We start from the raw sequence: 17,778 nt of genomic DNA, 5'->3' as shown, positions 1-17,778 counted from the left end.
CAGGCCATCTCAGAGCCTGTCAGGACCTGGGTGGGAGCTGAGTTGGTCAGCCCACCAGCTCTCCTGTGCTTATTCCACCAGGCAGCTCTGTGGCTTTACCCAGTTGAGGGGCAGGGCCAGCTCTCTGGAGGGCCGTATGTTCCAAGAAGCTTAAAAAAAAAAAATAATCATACTATACTAAAAAAAATAGGACACAGTAAAGAGAATTATATATCAAAACTATTCAATTGTGGCCAAGTCATCAAAATTTGTTAGATTCATTAGTAATTCAATGCTAGCTCTGTGATCAACAGCTCTAGGAAATATTTGTTCAAAGATTTATGTGTGTGCGTGTGTGTGTGTGTGTGGGGGTGTGTGTGTGTGTGTGTGTGTGTTCATTTGTGACATGTATATACAAATGTATGTTTGGGTGCATGTGGATGCAGGAAGAGGATATCAGACTCTTTGGAACTGGAGTTATAGTTAGTTCTGAGTGTCTGTAATGTGGATACTAGGATTTGAACTCAGGTCTTCTGAAAGAGAAACAAAGCAAGTGCTGGAACCATCTCTCCAGTCCCTAAAAAAATAAAATGACACATGGACTTATTCACATTTGTTAGCAAGGCTTTACACCTTACTCCATTCACAGTGAAGGCTCTAACTTCAGAATTCACTTAAGTACTATTTTAATTGTATTATCTACGAAGACAGGTGATTTCCGACTGTCCTTTACTAATAATTTAAAAGCTATTTGAAAGAATTTGTGATACCAAAAGAAATGGAAATAAATACTTTCCTTAAGTTCCTGCCCTCTAATACTCGAAATATGATACAAATTTCTCCCTTTATTATTATCACTATGAGAAATATCTAGGATAGTTACACCAAACTAAACCGTAATGTATCAAGGCTAGAAAAGTAAAGGAGAGCATTAACTAACCACTGCTGCAGTTCATTTTAACTTGACTCAAAAGACCCCCCCTTCCTTGGTCTACCCCCCCCAAAATCTTTAATAAAAACAGAATCTTCAAAGTCCTAAAGAACAAAACTCTTCTGAAAACAATTTAATATTATTATACTGAAGGTTGCATACCAAGGACTGTTCCGAGTGTTGCACACAGGCTAGTGTTTCCTTTTATCCTGACGGTCCTCTAAAGCAATGATTCCTATTATCTTAATTCATACACAAAGAAATGAGACCCAGAGAGACAAAGCATTGTGTACGATTTCCACATTTCTTTTTTTAATTGGTTATTTTATTTATTTACATTTCAAATGTTGTCACCTGTTCTGGTCTCCCCTTTGCCTCTAAGAGGGTACTCCCTCACCCATTCACTCCCTCCAGCCTCACCCCTCTTGCATTCCCCTTCACCGAGGCAAGAAACCTCCACTGGACTAAGCACCTCACCTCCCAGTGATGCCAGATAAGGCCATCCTCTCCTACACATGTAGCCGGAGCCATGGACCCACCCATGTATATTCTTTGAAGGGTGGTTTAGTCCCTGGAAGCTCTTAGGGTTCTGCTTAGTTGATATTATTGTCCTTCCAATGGGGTTGCAATCCCCTTTGGTTCCTTCCATCCTTCCATATCTCTTCTTCCATTGAGGTCCCAGGCTCAGTCCAGTGGTTGGCTGTGAGTGTCTGCATATCCTAGTCAGGTGCTGTCAGAGCTTCTCAGAGGACAGCCCTACTGGGCTCCTGTCTGCAAGCAGTTCTTGACACCAGCAGATACCAAACCCTGACACTATTGCTGATTCCACTTTATTTCTTAAGATGAAATCACAGAAAATGTTTGATAAATTTGCCAATCATAAAAAATTTAAAAATGGCTGCAGAATACTAAAGTTGACAGAAATTTCTGTAGACTAAATTTGACTGATTTGCAACAAAAACCCACAGCCTGCTATGGCAGTGCCAGTATTAGTCACAGTCTTGCCCTATGTGTGAGGTGATGATAATCTCAGAGACAACCAAAAAAAACTGGAGTGAGACACTTAACTTATACAATCAAGAAAATCCCATTCACATGGTTAATAATAAATAATTCAAGCAGGGCAAACTGGCGTTATTTCAGGTAACTAGTGCCCAGATATTAGGAAAGGAAGTTTCTTTTCTTTTCTTTTTTTTAAATCACAAACTATATGCAAGCAGATGTGAGATTGCTTCACTCTCTAATTCTACATAGACAGTCTGTGAAGGGCAGAGTGACTCTAGCATTCAAATACAGAAGTATACATGCCAAGTACAATTAGATAAAGCCAGAGATTATTTGACACAATTTGAGATTCTCAACTTAGCTGTTTCTTAAACCAAAGCTAAACTGTGTGAGCTACAACTGCATTTCCTTCCTTACACTAGTCTAAGTTGTATTTCATAACATGCAATAGAAATAATACTGCTAGGGTTTCAAATTAAATATTAAGATGATAAAGTTCAAGAAAATGGCACTCTTGGAGCTAGAGATGGCTCCACAGTTAAGAGCAGTCACTTTTCTTAGAAAGAGCCTGGGATGGACTCCTAACACCTACAATACAGCTCACAATCAGTTGTTAACTCTGGTTCTAGGGGATACAATGCCGTCTTCTGACCTCTGTGGGCAAGGTACAGACATGGTACATTTAACATGTACACAGACAAAACAAACATAAAATAAAAAGTAAAAAAAAAGAAAATGGTACTCTGAAATACTGGGCAAAGTATAAACTAGCTCATACTTTCTCCAAGGTAAATAATCACTAGTATTAAAAGTATTCAAAAATGACACGGTTTTGACCCAACGATTCTACTTCTTGGAGTTAAGAAATATGAATTAAAGGCTATTATTAATCTTGCTTGTGTTAATGACAGGGAGCTTTAGATTTACTCTAAATGTGCCAAGCAGGGGAACATTTCTACAATGTACTACCATTGAAGCCATTTATTCAGCCTTTCAAACAGCACTACTTATTGGCAATATTTAAATGTTTACAACATACACCAAGGCAAACATTTTTAGTTAAAACTTTAATAACCCCCTGCAAAATCACACCCTAAACTATGGTCTTAGGAAGCATCTACTCCTCTGATGGTTTTTGAGAATTAGCTTTGCTATAAAGCTAATAAGCAGACAATATCTGATATCTAAAGAAAAGCACACTTTGTTACACAGTCATCACTATTATCTTAACTCCATTAACCATACACAGCCGTCTCTGCTCTTAATACTGGACAAAATAGATTCTCTTAAAAAGTAGGTTGAAAACAATAGATTCATTCTTGTCTTACATTTTAAACACAAACATATTGCACACACACCCAAATATGAACAAGGGTTTAGGTAGTAAAATAATAGGTGCTCATAATTTCTCTGTATTTGTAAACTTCTCAAATCTTTTCCATCCACCAAAACTTTGAAGTTTCACTAAATATTTTTAAAATGGGTCGAAGGATTTTGAATATATCCAGAGAATTCCTACTTACGTGTGAATGATCGAGCTCCATTATAACTTGTTTAAAAATAATATACCTGTCTCCAATGTCCAGAGTTTTCTGTTTTCCTGTGTGGGAGTATATATGCGTGTAGAGGCCAGATAATAAAATTGTATGGTTCCCCAAATATCGTCCAACTTTTTTTCTTTGAGACATGGTCTCTCAGTGGCCTGGAACTCACAAGTAGCCTAGACTGACTAACCCAGCAAACATCAAGGATCTTCCTGTCTGTTTCCCATTGCTACGATTACAAGTATGTGCTATACTGTAGCCAGCTTTTAAAATAGGGGTCCTAGGGATTGAATTCAATCTTTCTATAAACACCTAGTACTAAACTATCTGCCTAACTTCCTATTTCAGTTAGTTTTAATTTTAATATCATAGCATGACTAGGACGACAAATAAGTACGGCCACCTCCATTAGTAGTCTAAACGCCTGGAATAGTTTACTGAACAAAATTCTGAAGCCAGGGTTGGGGATTTAGCTCAGTGGTAGAGCGCTTGCCTAGTAAGCGCAAGTCCCTGGGTTTGGTGCCCAGCTCCGAAAAACAAAAGAAAAAAAAAAAAAACAAAAAAACAAAAAAAAACAAACCTCTGAAGCCACCATGAGACACTGGGCAAACATGATGCTGATGTCTGCTATGAATGTGGGAGAAGTAGTTGTGCCAGCCTTGCTATTTGTTACAGTCACCCTTACCAAGGTGTGAGTAAGTTTTGTGCATAAGACAGGAAGAGAATTTAGGTATCTGAAGAAAAGTCAAATTTCCTTTTAATTTTCTTCTCCTTAGGCAATAAAAGAGGAAAAAAAAAAAGACAGAAGATGGAGAAAATACAGGTGAAGTGAAACAAGGAATTAAAGAGAACCAAAAAAAAAAAGCTTTAACTAAGTAGTCAGATGTCTGAAGAACAGATCCTCAGACTAGACGAGATAATGAAAAAAAAAACCAAAAACCAAACAAAACTGAGCTGTTCTGATCTAAAGATCCTGCAGAATGCAGAACTCCAGGCAGGGAACAGCTTGTAGACTTTGTGTGGGGACAGTCAATGAAGAAACGTCACACTTCAGTGCTAAGTCATGGGCCTTCATCTTTGCCTTTAGAGACCTACATTACAGGTCTAAAACCTAATGTTCCCAAGAAGAAATACGGCACTCAATGGCATTCAAAAGAAGATTTATGCTACTATACACACTTAATAGATTTTAAACAGACTCCATAGGTTTTTAAAGCTTTGTTTCACCATGGGTTATGTTTACTATCTGTAATTTATATTCATTGATAAAATGAATTGATCTCCAACTAAAGGTCATCAATTATGCTTCAAATTACAACTTGAACATTAAATTCATTGTAGACCTTGAAAGCTCAAAATTAGAAGTATAATTTCATATTAGACATTAAATGATATTTATTTGTACTGCTTAAAGCACTATGTGCTTTTTAAAAAGATATTATCAAAACTACATTATATTAATTCAAGAAGAGGGGAAATTCAGTGGATCAAATACTGAATGTTAATATTTCTTGGGGTAAAAACTGTTCAGGAATGTGTGTGCTTCAGGGAAATGCAGATGACACATTAATCTCCACTTAAACACTTTTTGTTTTATTTTAGGTTTTGATTTTCTGAGACAGGACCACTATATTGCCCAGATTTGGCAATCCTCTTGCCTCAGTTTCCAGAATGCTGAATCATAGGCTTGTACCACCACTTCCAGCTTCTAAATACATTTTTTTTGGTAATAACTTTCAACTTTGACACATCTCTGAGCCGAAGTCTTTCTATCACATAAATTCATAATCATCTCACAGGCCTTCTAAAATTAAAGGGAGAGATGATTAAGGGATTATCTCAAACCAACTAATCTTTGACTTCTTGGTTATGAATAGCAATTGTTAATCAGTTAATAATAACAAAAGCTAAAAACAATGCCTAACACGGGTTGGGGATTTAGCTCAGTGGTAGAGCGCTTGCCTACCAAGTGCAAGGCCCTGGGTTCGGTCCCCAGCTCCGAAAAAAAGAAAAAAGAAAAAAGAAAAAAGGGGGAAAAAAAAAGCCTAACAACACAAGGCATCTACTAGTAATACCAAATAAGAACAGTAAACGTAATACAAATATTAGGTCACACTAGCTAATTAGCAATAAAACTGAGTTTTAAACTTAGGCACTCCTTTTATGTTTTTGTTTGAGACAGTGTCTCTCTATACAGCTCTGTCTATCCTGGAACTTGCTATGGCCTCAAATCCCGAGATCTGCCTGCCTCTGCCTCTGCCTCCTTAGTGCTAGGGTTAGAGCTGTACATACTGCCTGCATAAACCCAGGCACTCTTAATTGAAGTACTTTCACTCATAAGAAAGACTAGCTCTCTAATGTCCCTATACTATAAAAGCACATAATTAAAATACAAACAGGAAATGGTTACAGAATGTGAAAAAGGATATGGAAATATACCAAAGAGTATAATTTTAGTTTAGCTATAGCTAATGAAATCCCATCTGTGTGCTTATATTAGAAACCAGATTTGGGGGTGAGAGGAAGATGGTTTAGTCACTAAAGTACTTGACACATTAAGCATAAAGACCCAAATTCAATATCCAGAAAAGTCAGACTTGGTATTGCACACTTGCAGTCAATCCCAGTGATGGAGAGGCAGAGATAAGCAGATCCCTGGAGTTCACTGAACATCTAGTGAACCTTAGGTTCCACTGCCTCAAAAACAAGGTGCACAGTTTCTGAGCTAAGACGTTGGAGGGTATACATACATATATAACACACTTGTACATTTGTGTACATATGCATAAACACACATGGGACAAATATTAAGTGTTAATTAGTAATCTTTAAGTGACAAAATTACAAGCATACTTTTTACATACTTTTAGGTATTTCACTAATGTTCGGTATGCTTTTGATCATTTTTAAGATTATTTAAATCCAGGGCTTTTTAGTATCTTCTTCATAAAAGCACATATTATCTTAGTTAAAAGGAATGAAGTAGCTCTTAAGAAAGATAGTCAAGATAGTATTAAAGAAAAAAAGATTGAATTAAGAAATATAAAACAAGGGGCTGGGGATTTAGCTCAGTGGTAGAGCGCTTACCTAGGAAGCGCAAGGCCCTGGGTTCGGTCCCCAGCTCCGAAAAAAAAGAACAAAAACAAAACAAAAAAAAAAAAAAAAAAAAAAAAAAGAAATATAAAACAAAAGGGCCAGAACACATTAACTTATGTAAATAGGATGTTATATGAATTAAAATTATCTCTCAAACATTAAACTGTAGGAGCAATTGTTTTCTCAAGCTGGTAGTAGTGAAGTGAACTTTCCGTTTTTTCTTTTACTCTTATTTATAATTCAGGATTTTCTTTTTCTTACAATGAGACATAAACTGTATAGTAACTGTAAATTTTTTTTTTTTAAAGAAAAGTTTAAATGCTCTCTGAGAAGGCTTGGACTATAGTCTGGCCATAAAAACCTAGAGGCCAGATCTGAAGTTTTATCCAAATTCTTTAAGAGATTCTGGAATATTCTGTAGAACTGAACTGATTACCTTCTTTAAGGCAGTAAACAGAAACCAAAAACAGCCAGTTAATTCTAAGCTTGCACAACTATGGTTGACTCAAGGATGACCTTCCCAGTGGATGAAATTTTTTTTTTCTTTTTTCTATTTTTCGGAGCTGGGGACCGAACCCAGGGCCTTGCGTTTGCTAGGCAAGCGCTCTACCACTGAGCTAAATCCCCAACCCGGATGAAATTTTTAACGTAGTATCTCTATTTCAATAAGTTATTCCATCAGCAAAATACCTTCATAGTTAACAACTATCATCAAGTATTTTATTTGTTATATATATTTGCATAAGGATACATATAATTAATGCACACAACAAAAGAAACAGGCCTGGGAAGTTAAGTATTTTACCCAGTGGTACACAATGGAATCTTTGGCAGTCAGGCTTCAGAGAACATGCACTTATCCATTTAAGATACACAGGTGAAGCACACATATTCAATAAATGTTTGTTAAAGATGAAACAAGAATGAATACTTTCCACTTGTTTACCTAGCAGATTTTCTAAAGCAATACACAGATGCCTCATGTTTACTCAGTGTTCTGAACATGGAGATCTGACAGGTATTTTTAATATACGTTAAAGGATACTAACTTACTTCCCAGGCCTGGGACATGTGTATCAATAATATATGTCCCCTAGTCTGGTTCTAATAAATAGAAAAGGTATCAAAAAGGTGACAGAAAATTAAAATTCAATATTAAAAAGAGTAGCATGAGAATTCCAAAGCATAAGAACAGTTTTTATGAAAAAAATAACCAGGGGGTGAAGGAAAAGACTTAAAAAAAAAAAGCAGCCTTTAAAATCCTCTGTATTCTTCGTTCATCAAATTGTCCATCAGTCGTTTGATTTGTTCACTTGAATACTTAGGGCTCATGTGTTATCTGTATTCCCTACAAGATGTTTTTCAAATCCAGTCTACTTGGGACTTTGCCTATAGAAACATGTACCCAATTTTATAACAGAAAATAGGAAGTACCTCTTTACAGGAACTTGCTTAGTGTCTAAATATATAAGAAAAGGCCCATAAGAACTAAAACACATCACACTACTTTAAGACTCCAAGTTTCCACCCTCAAACTCTGCTTACTTTTACCAGTGTTTTTAGTTGGGCAAACTTATCTTCACAAACTATCAGGAAAAGGGGCAAATACATAACATTTGTAATTCATCAGTGAAAACAGCACTATTAAAGAACATTTAATTTGTCTAATTATGACTGTTCTAAACAACCAAGGACTACAAACATAAGCTATGCTCCACCACTAGTTTTTTCCTATTAACAAGAAAATAAAATTTCTAAATGATACCCTAAAATAATTTTTATATTTAGCATTCCAACCAAGTAGAATTTAATAAGAAAACACTAATAAATGATAGTGGAGATGGGCAGAATGACTAAATGGGTACATTTTGTTTTATAGAAATTACTATCTTAATTGGGGCTTTATCTTCAATAGAACATGTATACACACACACACACACATTAGTTGACACTAAATATTTCTTTCTGAGAAAATTTTGAGATCAAATCTTTCTAGGTTACTAGAAAATTTTCATTCCTATTTTAAAGGTATTTAACATTCTTTTACTTACAAACTGTTATTTGACATTTTGTTCTGTTTGTTTAAAAGTAGTTCCATGTCTACCCATCATCCGCAAGCCACTAAAGATACAATCTCTTCAATATATTAGGATGGCCACCACAAAGGACAAATATTCTGCCCCAAAATCCCCACAAAGTGCTAGGGAGGCTACAGAGAAATAGTTTCTGTGCACAATTGGTAGGAATATTGTTTAAAGGTAGAAACTGCTATGGGAAAAGTATGGCAGTTCCTCAAAAAATGTATTTGCTGCCTTATAATTTAACAGGACTGATGGAACCTTGGTGAGATATTTACACATACACACACAGCAGCACAACAGACACAAAGAAGAAGCAACCCAAGTGTCAATGAACAAAGAATACAGCATAGTGATACAACAGAAGTCTTAGAAAGAAGAGAAATTCTAAACACACTTCAACATGTATGAATCATCTGAGGTGAGTTCCACAAAAAGGCAAAACCTACCACGATTCTAGTTACATGAGGTATCTATCAAGAGTAGTCAAGTTTATGATTCAGAGAGAATGGTGGCACCAGAGGCTAAGGCTAGGGGGAAGCTGGGAGCTGTAAAATGGCCATAGATTCTGTTTTGCTAGAAGAAAAAGTTGGTAACATGACAAAATTTGCCATAGCTAAAATTTACACTTAAATGGCTAGACTAGAATAGTTTGTTAGTTTTTTAAACAATTAAACAAAACATGCACAGTCACTTCAAACATTATAGGGAGAAAGTCATGGATTAATCTCTTTTGATTTTGTTTTATAATGAATTCTTTATATTACATTTGTCTAAAAGACTATATCTGGCAAACAGATGAGTCTGTTTATATTTATTGGAGAAAGCGTGAACTTTAATATCAAATTCAATACACACACCAAGTAGTTCATTCTTGATACTTCAAGAGATGAAGACAAAATTGCTATAATTAAATTTTTATGATTAAACATTCTCACTATACTTTTACCAAAAATGCTGAGCAATGACAACATTGGCTTGTTAAATTCTTTTTCAAACCCTTCAGAGTCAAGCAGAAAACCTGCAATAAATACCTACACCACAAGCAGGGATGGCTAGGTAAAACCTACCTATTGCTGTCTAGTCCCAAAGGGAGGGGAACTGAAACAAATTTAACTTTTTTCTTATAAGTTAAAATCAGTTTCTTGGTAGGAAGGTAGTTCAACCCCACAGCTGTATTAGGTTACTTTCTCCTGATGAGGAGACAGACCTTTGTTAATAACCTCAGATTAAAAAAAAAAAAAAAAAAAAAAAAAAAAAAAAAAAAAAAAGGTCATGTAGTGTTTCAGATACCCATCTTTTAACCTAAATCTCTAGTATTCATGTATGGAAATAATCATACAACTAACATCATAAACTGTTTAATTCTTTTTTTTTTTCTTTTTCTTTTTTTTGGAGCTGGGGACCGAACCCAGGGCCTTGCGTTTGCTAGGCAAGCGCTCTACCACTGAGCTAAATCCCCAACCCCAAACTGTTTAATTCTTAACAACAACAAAAGTCAAGAGACTAATCTGCCTTAGCCTCCTACACCATCCACGGCATACAAAACACTGGGATGTAAGCACAATATAACTGATTGAGCCTGGACACCATCAGAGACACAAAGCTAAACCACAGAAAGTTGGGACAATCTGTAGACTTCACAAAGTGCTTTTGGAGTGGACTGGAACATGTTAAAATACTCTGATAACTAAGTAAACGCTAAATAAGAGTGTCCTTAGTTTTTTTTCATAAAACTAAGCTGTAAACATCTGATCAACACAAGTTGAAAGCCTTGCCTTGAGATGAAGGCCAATAGTCTTAACTATGGAGGTAGACATAAGCAAAATACCATATTTCTATTAAATTCCTGCAGAAACTAGTATTTATACTTGTCTACTCAAAACTTGAGCATCAGGGCAAGGGGAAAAAAAAGTAAGTCACTACCAGTTCTAAAACTACATTACCTTAGGTGTCTCTTGCTAGAGTGAACAGCGTGAGCCGCATATGTTTATGACTAGAGCCCAGAGTAGATTCAAAATGACCTAGTTAGGGAGGAAACACTGGGATGGGGAACTGTGATAGGTGCCTAGAGTCTATCATATGTTCAGTGAAACAACTGATCCTAGATGCCAGATGCCATGGTCCAAGGACAGGGCTTCAGTAGGAAAGAACCTTTCTAGCCTTTCAATTCAGAGCCAGTCTTCTCATTTTTTTGAATATAAGAAAAAAAATGCATGAAGGCACAGAAGAAAGGTTTGAAGATTATGAAAGTCTGAACTATAACAGTTAACACCCATGTTCAAGTATATAATGTGTTACAAACCATGTGCTGGCCTAAGGTTTTTAAATGCATTATCTTATTTTCAGAAGGCTAGTATTATCCTCTTGGGAGGGGGGGTATATAATCCACAAGTATTCAGTAACTTGCCAACAATCACAAGTGGAAAGGCTTGGGACTCCAACTTGTGGTTATCTATCTGTATCCTCTATCTAAATCAGTAGACTACTGATTCCTCAAACAAGGAGGAAAGCTAAATTATAATAAAAATTTTATTAATAAACTTCTTGATTTTTAGTGACCAACGCTAAAAGGAGAAATTAAGAAACATCTTTAAGAGATTTTATTTTAGTGACCCAATAACTATTTGGGGGGAGGGATTTGAAAGTTCAGCTACAAGCTAGAAACAGAATGAGCTTGACATTCTCTTGAAATCTAAGAATCCATATACATATTAGGTCAATCAAGTTCAGTACCAACAGCTAAGGAGTCAGACACAGCACATACCGACTGTTAAATCTATTATTCACTTTCTGTTCTGCTTTCTTCCAAATCTTTGAGATTTGAGTTTTCTATACTCTCTATTAAAAAAGCAAAATTCTTTCCCACCTGTTCACTTTGGAGGCTCATTTAAGATGGACTAATTGGAGAAAGAAAAATTTTACCTCTCAATCTTTCAACAAAATTATGATTACAAAAAGACATACTTAATACATAGCACCTAAGTGTTGAGTGACCCATCACTCATGTTTATTATCTTTTAGTGATATTAAGAACCTCTATATTAAGAAATATAATCCCATCTGATCTAAAGCTGCTAACATCTCAAACAAGAAAAATTAAATTAACAGATGGTTCTGAGGAAAACCTAAAAACCATTTAGAACTGGACCCGATGCACAATTAACTTACTTATCCATTGTAAGACTACTTTTGATTAAATACACACACACACACATACACACACACAAACAGTGTATATGAAAGAGACATGATTGGTGTATTACTTGGTATAGTGTATTAATATAATATAATTCAGCATTTAATAAGGACAGTAAGTACACAATGGCAATCTGCCTAAGGTTTAGAGAATAGCAGCCCATCATTTCATCAAAAGCATTGTAGTCACTTCTGCGAAATTAATTGCAACTAATTCTGGTAACTCCTGGAGTTAAGTCTAGACTTGCATGCTCACTTTAAAACATTTTCAAAGTGCTTTCTTTGGTGCATCCAAGACCTGGACGTTCTATGGAATAAAGACCAAGGCAAGGAAGGGATGTACAGAAGAGCAAGAAAATGAGTACATTTATCTCTTCTGCGGATATGGATAAGGGGAATTAATCTCTTCCAGAAGACTGGAAGGACTTAAGAATTAAGCCAGCCTTGTAACCACAGCTCTTACAACAAACCTTCAACTTCTTAAACTGATTTTCTCAAGGTTAAAATATCGAAGTAGACAAAACTGTGTGCTGGCGGCAGGGATCGATCTTACCACTACTAGCTGCACTCGTAAGCCTATAATGTTCTCAGACTCAAACCACAGGATGTTTCATAAACTTACACTGAGTTCTCACACACGATTTCTCACTTCGGATGTATGTTTTTTTGGATACAATTCTTTGCAGGTGTTCCAATAAACTTGCAACATTCTAACTGCTGGTTTTCATTTGCTTTCATTATATACACCCCCCACCCCATCTCATTAAATTATCGGCCTAAGTTTAACCGAAACTATCGGTAAGTTATTTTCAGGAGTGAACGAGGCATACTCATATTCATACATAACGTCTGGGCTCTCCTGACAGGTGATGCAAACACAAGTTTGTAGGAACTGTAAGTTATTTAAAATGATGCCATTTTCCTAAATTCCCGTTACTCTGATGGTGGCAAGTGTTTCCAACAAAACCTGCACGTGCAAACTAGAAAGTTAGCATCTTCCGGCCCCCCGAAGAAACTCCCTAACCTACAAAGGCAGCGGCGGCCGCGGTACAACGAGGCGGCTCCGGGGAGCCCGGGGTCGGCCTCGGAGGGCCTCGACCCCAGGAAGCTGGCAGCGCGCACAGGGTCCGCCCGGGGCCCGGTGCTCGCGGCAAACGCGGAGGTCCGGGGCGGGAAGGCGCGGGAGCTAGGGGCGTACTCGGCCGGGGCCGGCTCGGCCGGATGAGCGCGCGGGGCAGGCTGGGCTGCGAAGGCGCGGGGCGGGTGTCCGGGGCGGAGACCCCAGCCCCGCCGAGCGCTGGGCCCGCGACTCCCACCCCCCGCGCCAAGATGGCGACGTGGACCGCGGGGGAGCCCGGCGCGTGAGGCTGGGGGGGGGACGGAAGGGGAGCAGAGACAAAAAAAGGCCAGCCCACAGAACGCGGCGGCCCGGCTTACTTTTTCTTCTCGTTCTCGCCGCCGGCGCCCTCCATGGCGAATCGGTGCCCGCGGTGTCTTCCCGGCCGGCAGCCCCTGGGCTCGCTCCGGCCTAAGCGCCGGCTCTGTCCTCACGCGCAGAGAAAGGGGCAAGTCCAGAGGCGGGGTGTGAGGCGGGACACCCCCCCGGGACGGCGAGGCGGGAGCTGCAGGCTGCGCTCGCCGGGCTCTGGTTCGGGTTCCTAGTTGCTCCTCCGGCTGGCTTGTCAAGGCCTGGCCAGACACTGCTCGCGACGGTAGCGAGGACAGTCCTCGCGTCCCCTCAGACGAGGAGCCTCTGTGCACTGAGGCGCTGAGGCAGCGGCAGGGGGCGGGCAAGGGCGGAGGCGCGCTCGGGCGCGCGGCGAGGGGAGGGGAGCAAAGGGCTGCGCGCGCCCGCTAAGCCCGACGCGCGCACCCGCGGGCCCGCCTCACCTGAGCGGAGGCGGGTTCCCCGAGAGCCAATGGGAAAGGACGCAGGCGGCCAGGCCCCACCCCAGCCCACGTTGCTCTCAGCCAATCAGGAGGAGGTCAGCTGAGCCCCAGCTGGGGCGAGCTGCCCAGCTCACGTGCTCGTCTGTGTGCAGCTAGGGAGAGAAGAGAAAGGGGCGACCGACGGGTGCGGCTGAGCCCAGGTCTGGGGACTCTGCGCCTTCAATGGAAAGCTGCGTCTGGCCTTGGGAGGCGCTGCTGGAGCAAGTGGGATGCTAAGCCTGTGTCCGAACGTGCTCACACTGCCCTGCTCTCTGTGGAGTTGTCTGAGGCTCGCTTACTCCTTAGTTGCGTGGTTGGACCGGGTCCCCGCCCATCCCTCCTGAGTTTCCAGTTGCAAAAACAGCCAACTTTGTGTTCTGGCAGCCAGCCCCCTGCTGTTAGAGTGGGGTCTCTCCTTCCCAGGTGACCGGACGAAGCTCAGTCTCTGCTCTCTGCCACAGAACAAGGGAAGTCTCCAAGTCATTAACGATTTTCTGGGCCAAAGTTTGACTACTGAGCAAATGCAAATAAAAATATAAAACAAATCCCTCTTGCAAAACCTCTCAAGGCGAGTGAAGTTGCAGGGCCATTTTAAAATAAACTATCTTAATTTACACATAAATAACAGCTTCAATAAGTGAGAGCACAAGCCTGAATTTGAGTGACAAGGCAGGAAAAAGCATTGAGTAGACTTATTTTGCTATTATGTTGCTTTGAAAAAAAAAAGACAAAGATAATCTTAAATAGATGCAGAAAAGGTGCAAGAATTGTTTCAGACTGAGTTTATTAAAGTTCACTGTTTAGACTGAAAGAAGGAAGAATGCATCCTCCAACCTACAGACCTTGACAGGACTGCTCACCGGCTGTGCTGGGAACTATGGATTAAAGCAATCACTTTTGGTCGGTCTTTGGAAGCATGAATGTTAGGTCTGTGGGTATGATGTTTGTTAGTTTTTTTTTTTTTAATTTTAATGTATTCCAAGCCCAACAAAGGAACACTGCATGCACCTGCGTGTGCACACACACATGTACACACACACACGCACACACACACACACACGTGTTGGAGATCTGAATCTGAGGTCTCTGAAACTGACCTGACACTTGACTGTTTAATAGCTCTTCTTTGCCTTGTTAGTACATCGTTACAATCTAACGTTGGGTTGTATAATAATGTAGACATCTGTGGCAGATTTAAATTGCATTCAAATCCAAAAACAACGCCCCCCAATAAATACAAATGGTGTCCAGGTCTAATAAGACAATAAACAATGTATAAAGCCTCTCAATAGACCCATGAAGACACAGCTGGAGATTTAGCTTAGTCAGTCGGAGAGCAGTGGTCTAGTATGCACAAGGTCCTGGCTTCAAAAAAGAAGCTAAGACTATATAAATTGACTTGAGCAGTATTTTTGTTTGGAATCTAGAACATACCTCTGAAAGAGCTACAGGGAGTATAGATAGATAGATAGATAGATAGATAGATAGATAGATAGATAGATAGAGTAAAAGACCAAAAATAATTGCTTGTCCTTCATTTGTTTTTAATCATGGAAATATTTTCTGTTGTGACACCCGGAAAACACAGTGTTAAGAAGAATGGCTGCAGAATTCAGAGTGAGCTTGGTTATAAGCACCAGTGCTCACCATCATGTCACTCTCTGTGCCTCAGTTTAGTCACTTGTAAGAGAGAGAAGGTGGTATTTATGCTCCTGAATTAGGGGTGATTATAGCATCCAGAAAGCACTTGAAACCACATAGGGCGATAGGAAGCCATCATTAAATGCTGGGGGTCTTGTTCTTCTTATCCCCAAATCCGTGCTAGTGGCAACTGGTCGGGCTTCTGTAGATTAACCGGTTCCAACTGCTCAAAAATGCCAACTGAGGGGTTGGGGATTTAGCTCAGTGGTAGAGCGCTTGCCTAGCAAGTGGAAGGCCCTGGGTTCGGTCCCCAGCTCCGAAAAAAAGAAAAAAAAAAGAAAAAGAAAAAAAAATGCCAACTGAGGTAGCACAAATGCTTATAGACTCCCCGCCCCCTTTTCTGACATTGTAACTTCCCAGAAGGTTTGTATCTCTGTAAACAGGGAAGTTGCTGAAGCACCAATCTTTTCTCTCCCGCCAGAGATCACAGCTATAGAATATAATGCTCTTGGAATAAAAATATGAGCACCGTGTAATAGCAGGTCTATCTCACTCAAAGGTTTTTTTTTAAAAAATCATTTCGAAAAGTTTAAACAGAACGATAATTCAGCGAACAGGTTATCTTTGACTATGTATTACAATTTCCTCGTTTCCATTCCCTTTTAAAAGTTTACAAAATATGATATTTTGTGCATGGCTACAAATATATACAACTGTGGAGAGCGGTAATATTTAACCAAGTAGTTAAGTTACAAAGTGCCAACTACTATCTCCTAATTCAGATAATCCTGCTAGCAACAGAACCCTAAAAGGCGAATTTTCCCATTGAATAAGATGAAAACCACTCTATTTCTGAGCTATCTATTAACACATGCATTTCTGTTGCTACCAAATAAGTACATGTGGGTGAGCAGTCTGCTTTCCTCCTTTCATAATCTGCACAACTGTCCAAGGTCCACTCCAACTCACTTTGCAGACCTTACTAAGGCGTCTAAGAGAACATTGCGAAATGACGTCGTTGACCTTTAACCTCATTGGCACTGATTCACCAAGGAGTCGGGGTAAAACTTGAATTTAAATTACTTCAGAAAAAAAGTACCGGAGCAATGAGCCTCCTGAAAGTGAAACATCCCAGGTGCACACAGTTTAAACGACATCGAACTGTGCAGGGAAGATGAGTGTTGAAAAGTGACTCCAGTTTTCATTCATATTTGCATCTGCTATCGCTGTTCCTTTTCTTCCACCTCTTCCTCTTCCCGGCCCCGCCTCCCCTCCTTCTCCTTTTTCTTTGTATATTTGTAATAGTAACAATGATAAAAATCAGATAGTTTGGGAAGAATGTGTTTAGAAAATGGGGGTATTAAACATACAATTTTTTTCTTAATGGGAATCAGAACGAAGTAAAGATGGATATTGCCTGAGTTTATGCAAAATACAAATAGATCATTTGAAAGTAACACTTTCTCATTCAGAAAGTGACACACCCACGGAGGTCAGATGCCAAGGATTTAACCCCCCCCCGCCCCCCTCACCCAATCTATGTGGCCTGCCTGGGCTTCTTTTTTTTTTTTTTTTTTTTTTTTTTTTTATTAACTTGAGTATTTCTTATATACATTTCGAGTGTTATTCCCTTTCCCGGTTTCCGGGCAAACATCCCCCTCCCCCCTCCCCTTCCTTATGGGTGTTCCCTTCCCAACCCTCCCCCCATTGCCGCCCTCCCCCCATAGACTAGTTCACTGGGGGTTCAGTCTTAGCAGGACCCAGGGCTTCCCCTTCCACTGGTGCTCTCACTAGGATATTCATTGCTACCTATGGGGTCAGAGTCCAGGGTCAGTCCATGTATAGTCTTTAGGTAGTGGCTTAGTCCCTGGAAGCTCTGGTTGCTTGGCATTGTTGTACTTTTGGGGTCTCGAGCCCCTTCAAGCTCTTCCAGTTCTTTCTCTGATTCCTTCAACAGGGGACCTATTCTCAGTTCAGTGGTTTGCTGCTGGCATTCGCCTCTGTATTTGCTGTATTCTGGCTGTGTCTCTCAGGAGCGATCTACATCCGGCTCCTGTCGGTCTGCACTTCTTTGCTTCATCCATCTTGTCTAATTGGGTGGCTGTATATGTATGGGCCACATGTGGGGCAGGCTCTGAATGGGTGTTCCTTCAGTCTCTGTTTTAATCTTTGCCTCTCCCTTCCCTGCCAAGGGTATTCTTTTTCCTCATTTAAAGAAGGAGTGAAGCATTCACATTTTGATCATCCGTCTTGAGTTTCGTTTGTTCTAGGGATCTAGGGTAATTCAAGCATTTGGGCTAATAGCCACTTATCAATGAGTGCATACCATGTATGTCTTTCTGTGATTGGGTTAGCTCACTCAGGATGATATTTTCCA

At 39.7% G+C, this 17,778-nt stretch overlaps 1 protein-coding gene across 4 annotated transcripts in view; it reads right to left on the bottom strand.

Moving 5' to 3' along the window:
• The window catches only part of Hif1a (hypoxia inducible factor 1 subunit alpha), a 47,281-nt gene extending 31,542 nt beyond the window's left edge, over positions 1 to 15,739 (bottom strand). For 3 of the 4 annotated variants that reach the window (XM_006240196.5, XM_006240197.5, XM_006240198.5), the window contains exon 1: positions 13,269 to 15,739. In XM_006240196.5, coding sequence (XP_006240258.1) covers positions 13,269 to 13,303 — 35 coding nt within the window. In that variant the 5' untranslated portion in view covers positions 13,304 to 15,739. The remainder of the gene's footprint in view (positions 1 to 13,268) is intronic. The other variant, NM_024359.2, reaches the window with a different exon arrangement.
• Between the last annotated feature and the right edge of the window lie 2,039 nt (positions 15,740 to 17,778).

This window comes from Rattus norvegicus, chromosome 6 (genome assembly GCF_036323735.1).
Source record: "Rattus norvegicus strain BN/NHsdMcwi chromosome 6, GRCr8, whole genome shotgun sequence".
Taxonomy (NCBI): Eukaryota; Metazoa; Chordata; class Mammalia; order Rodentia; family Muridae; genus Rattus; species Rattus norvegicus.
Note: the sequence above shows the minus strand (reverse complement) of the source record. Positions and strands in the feature narration are given on the sequence as shown.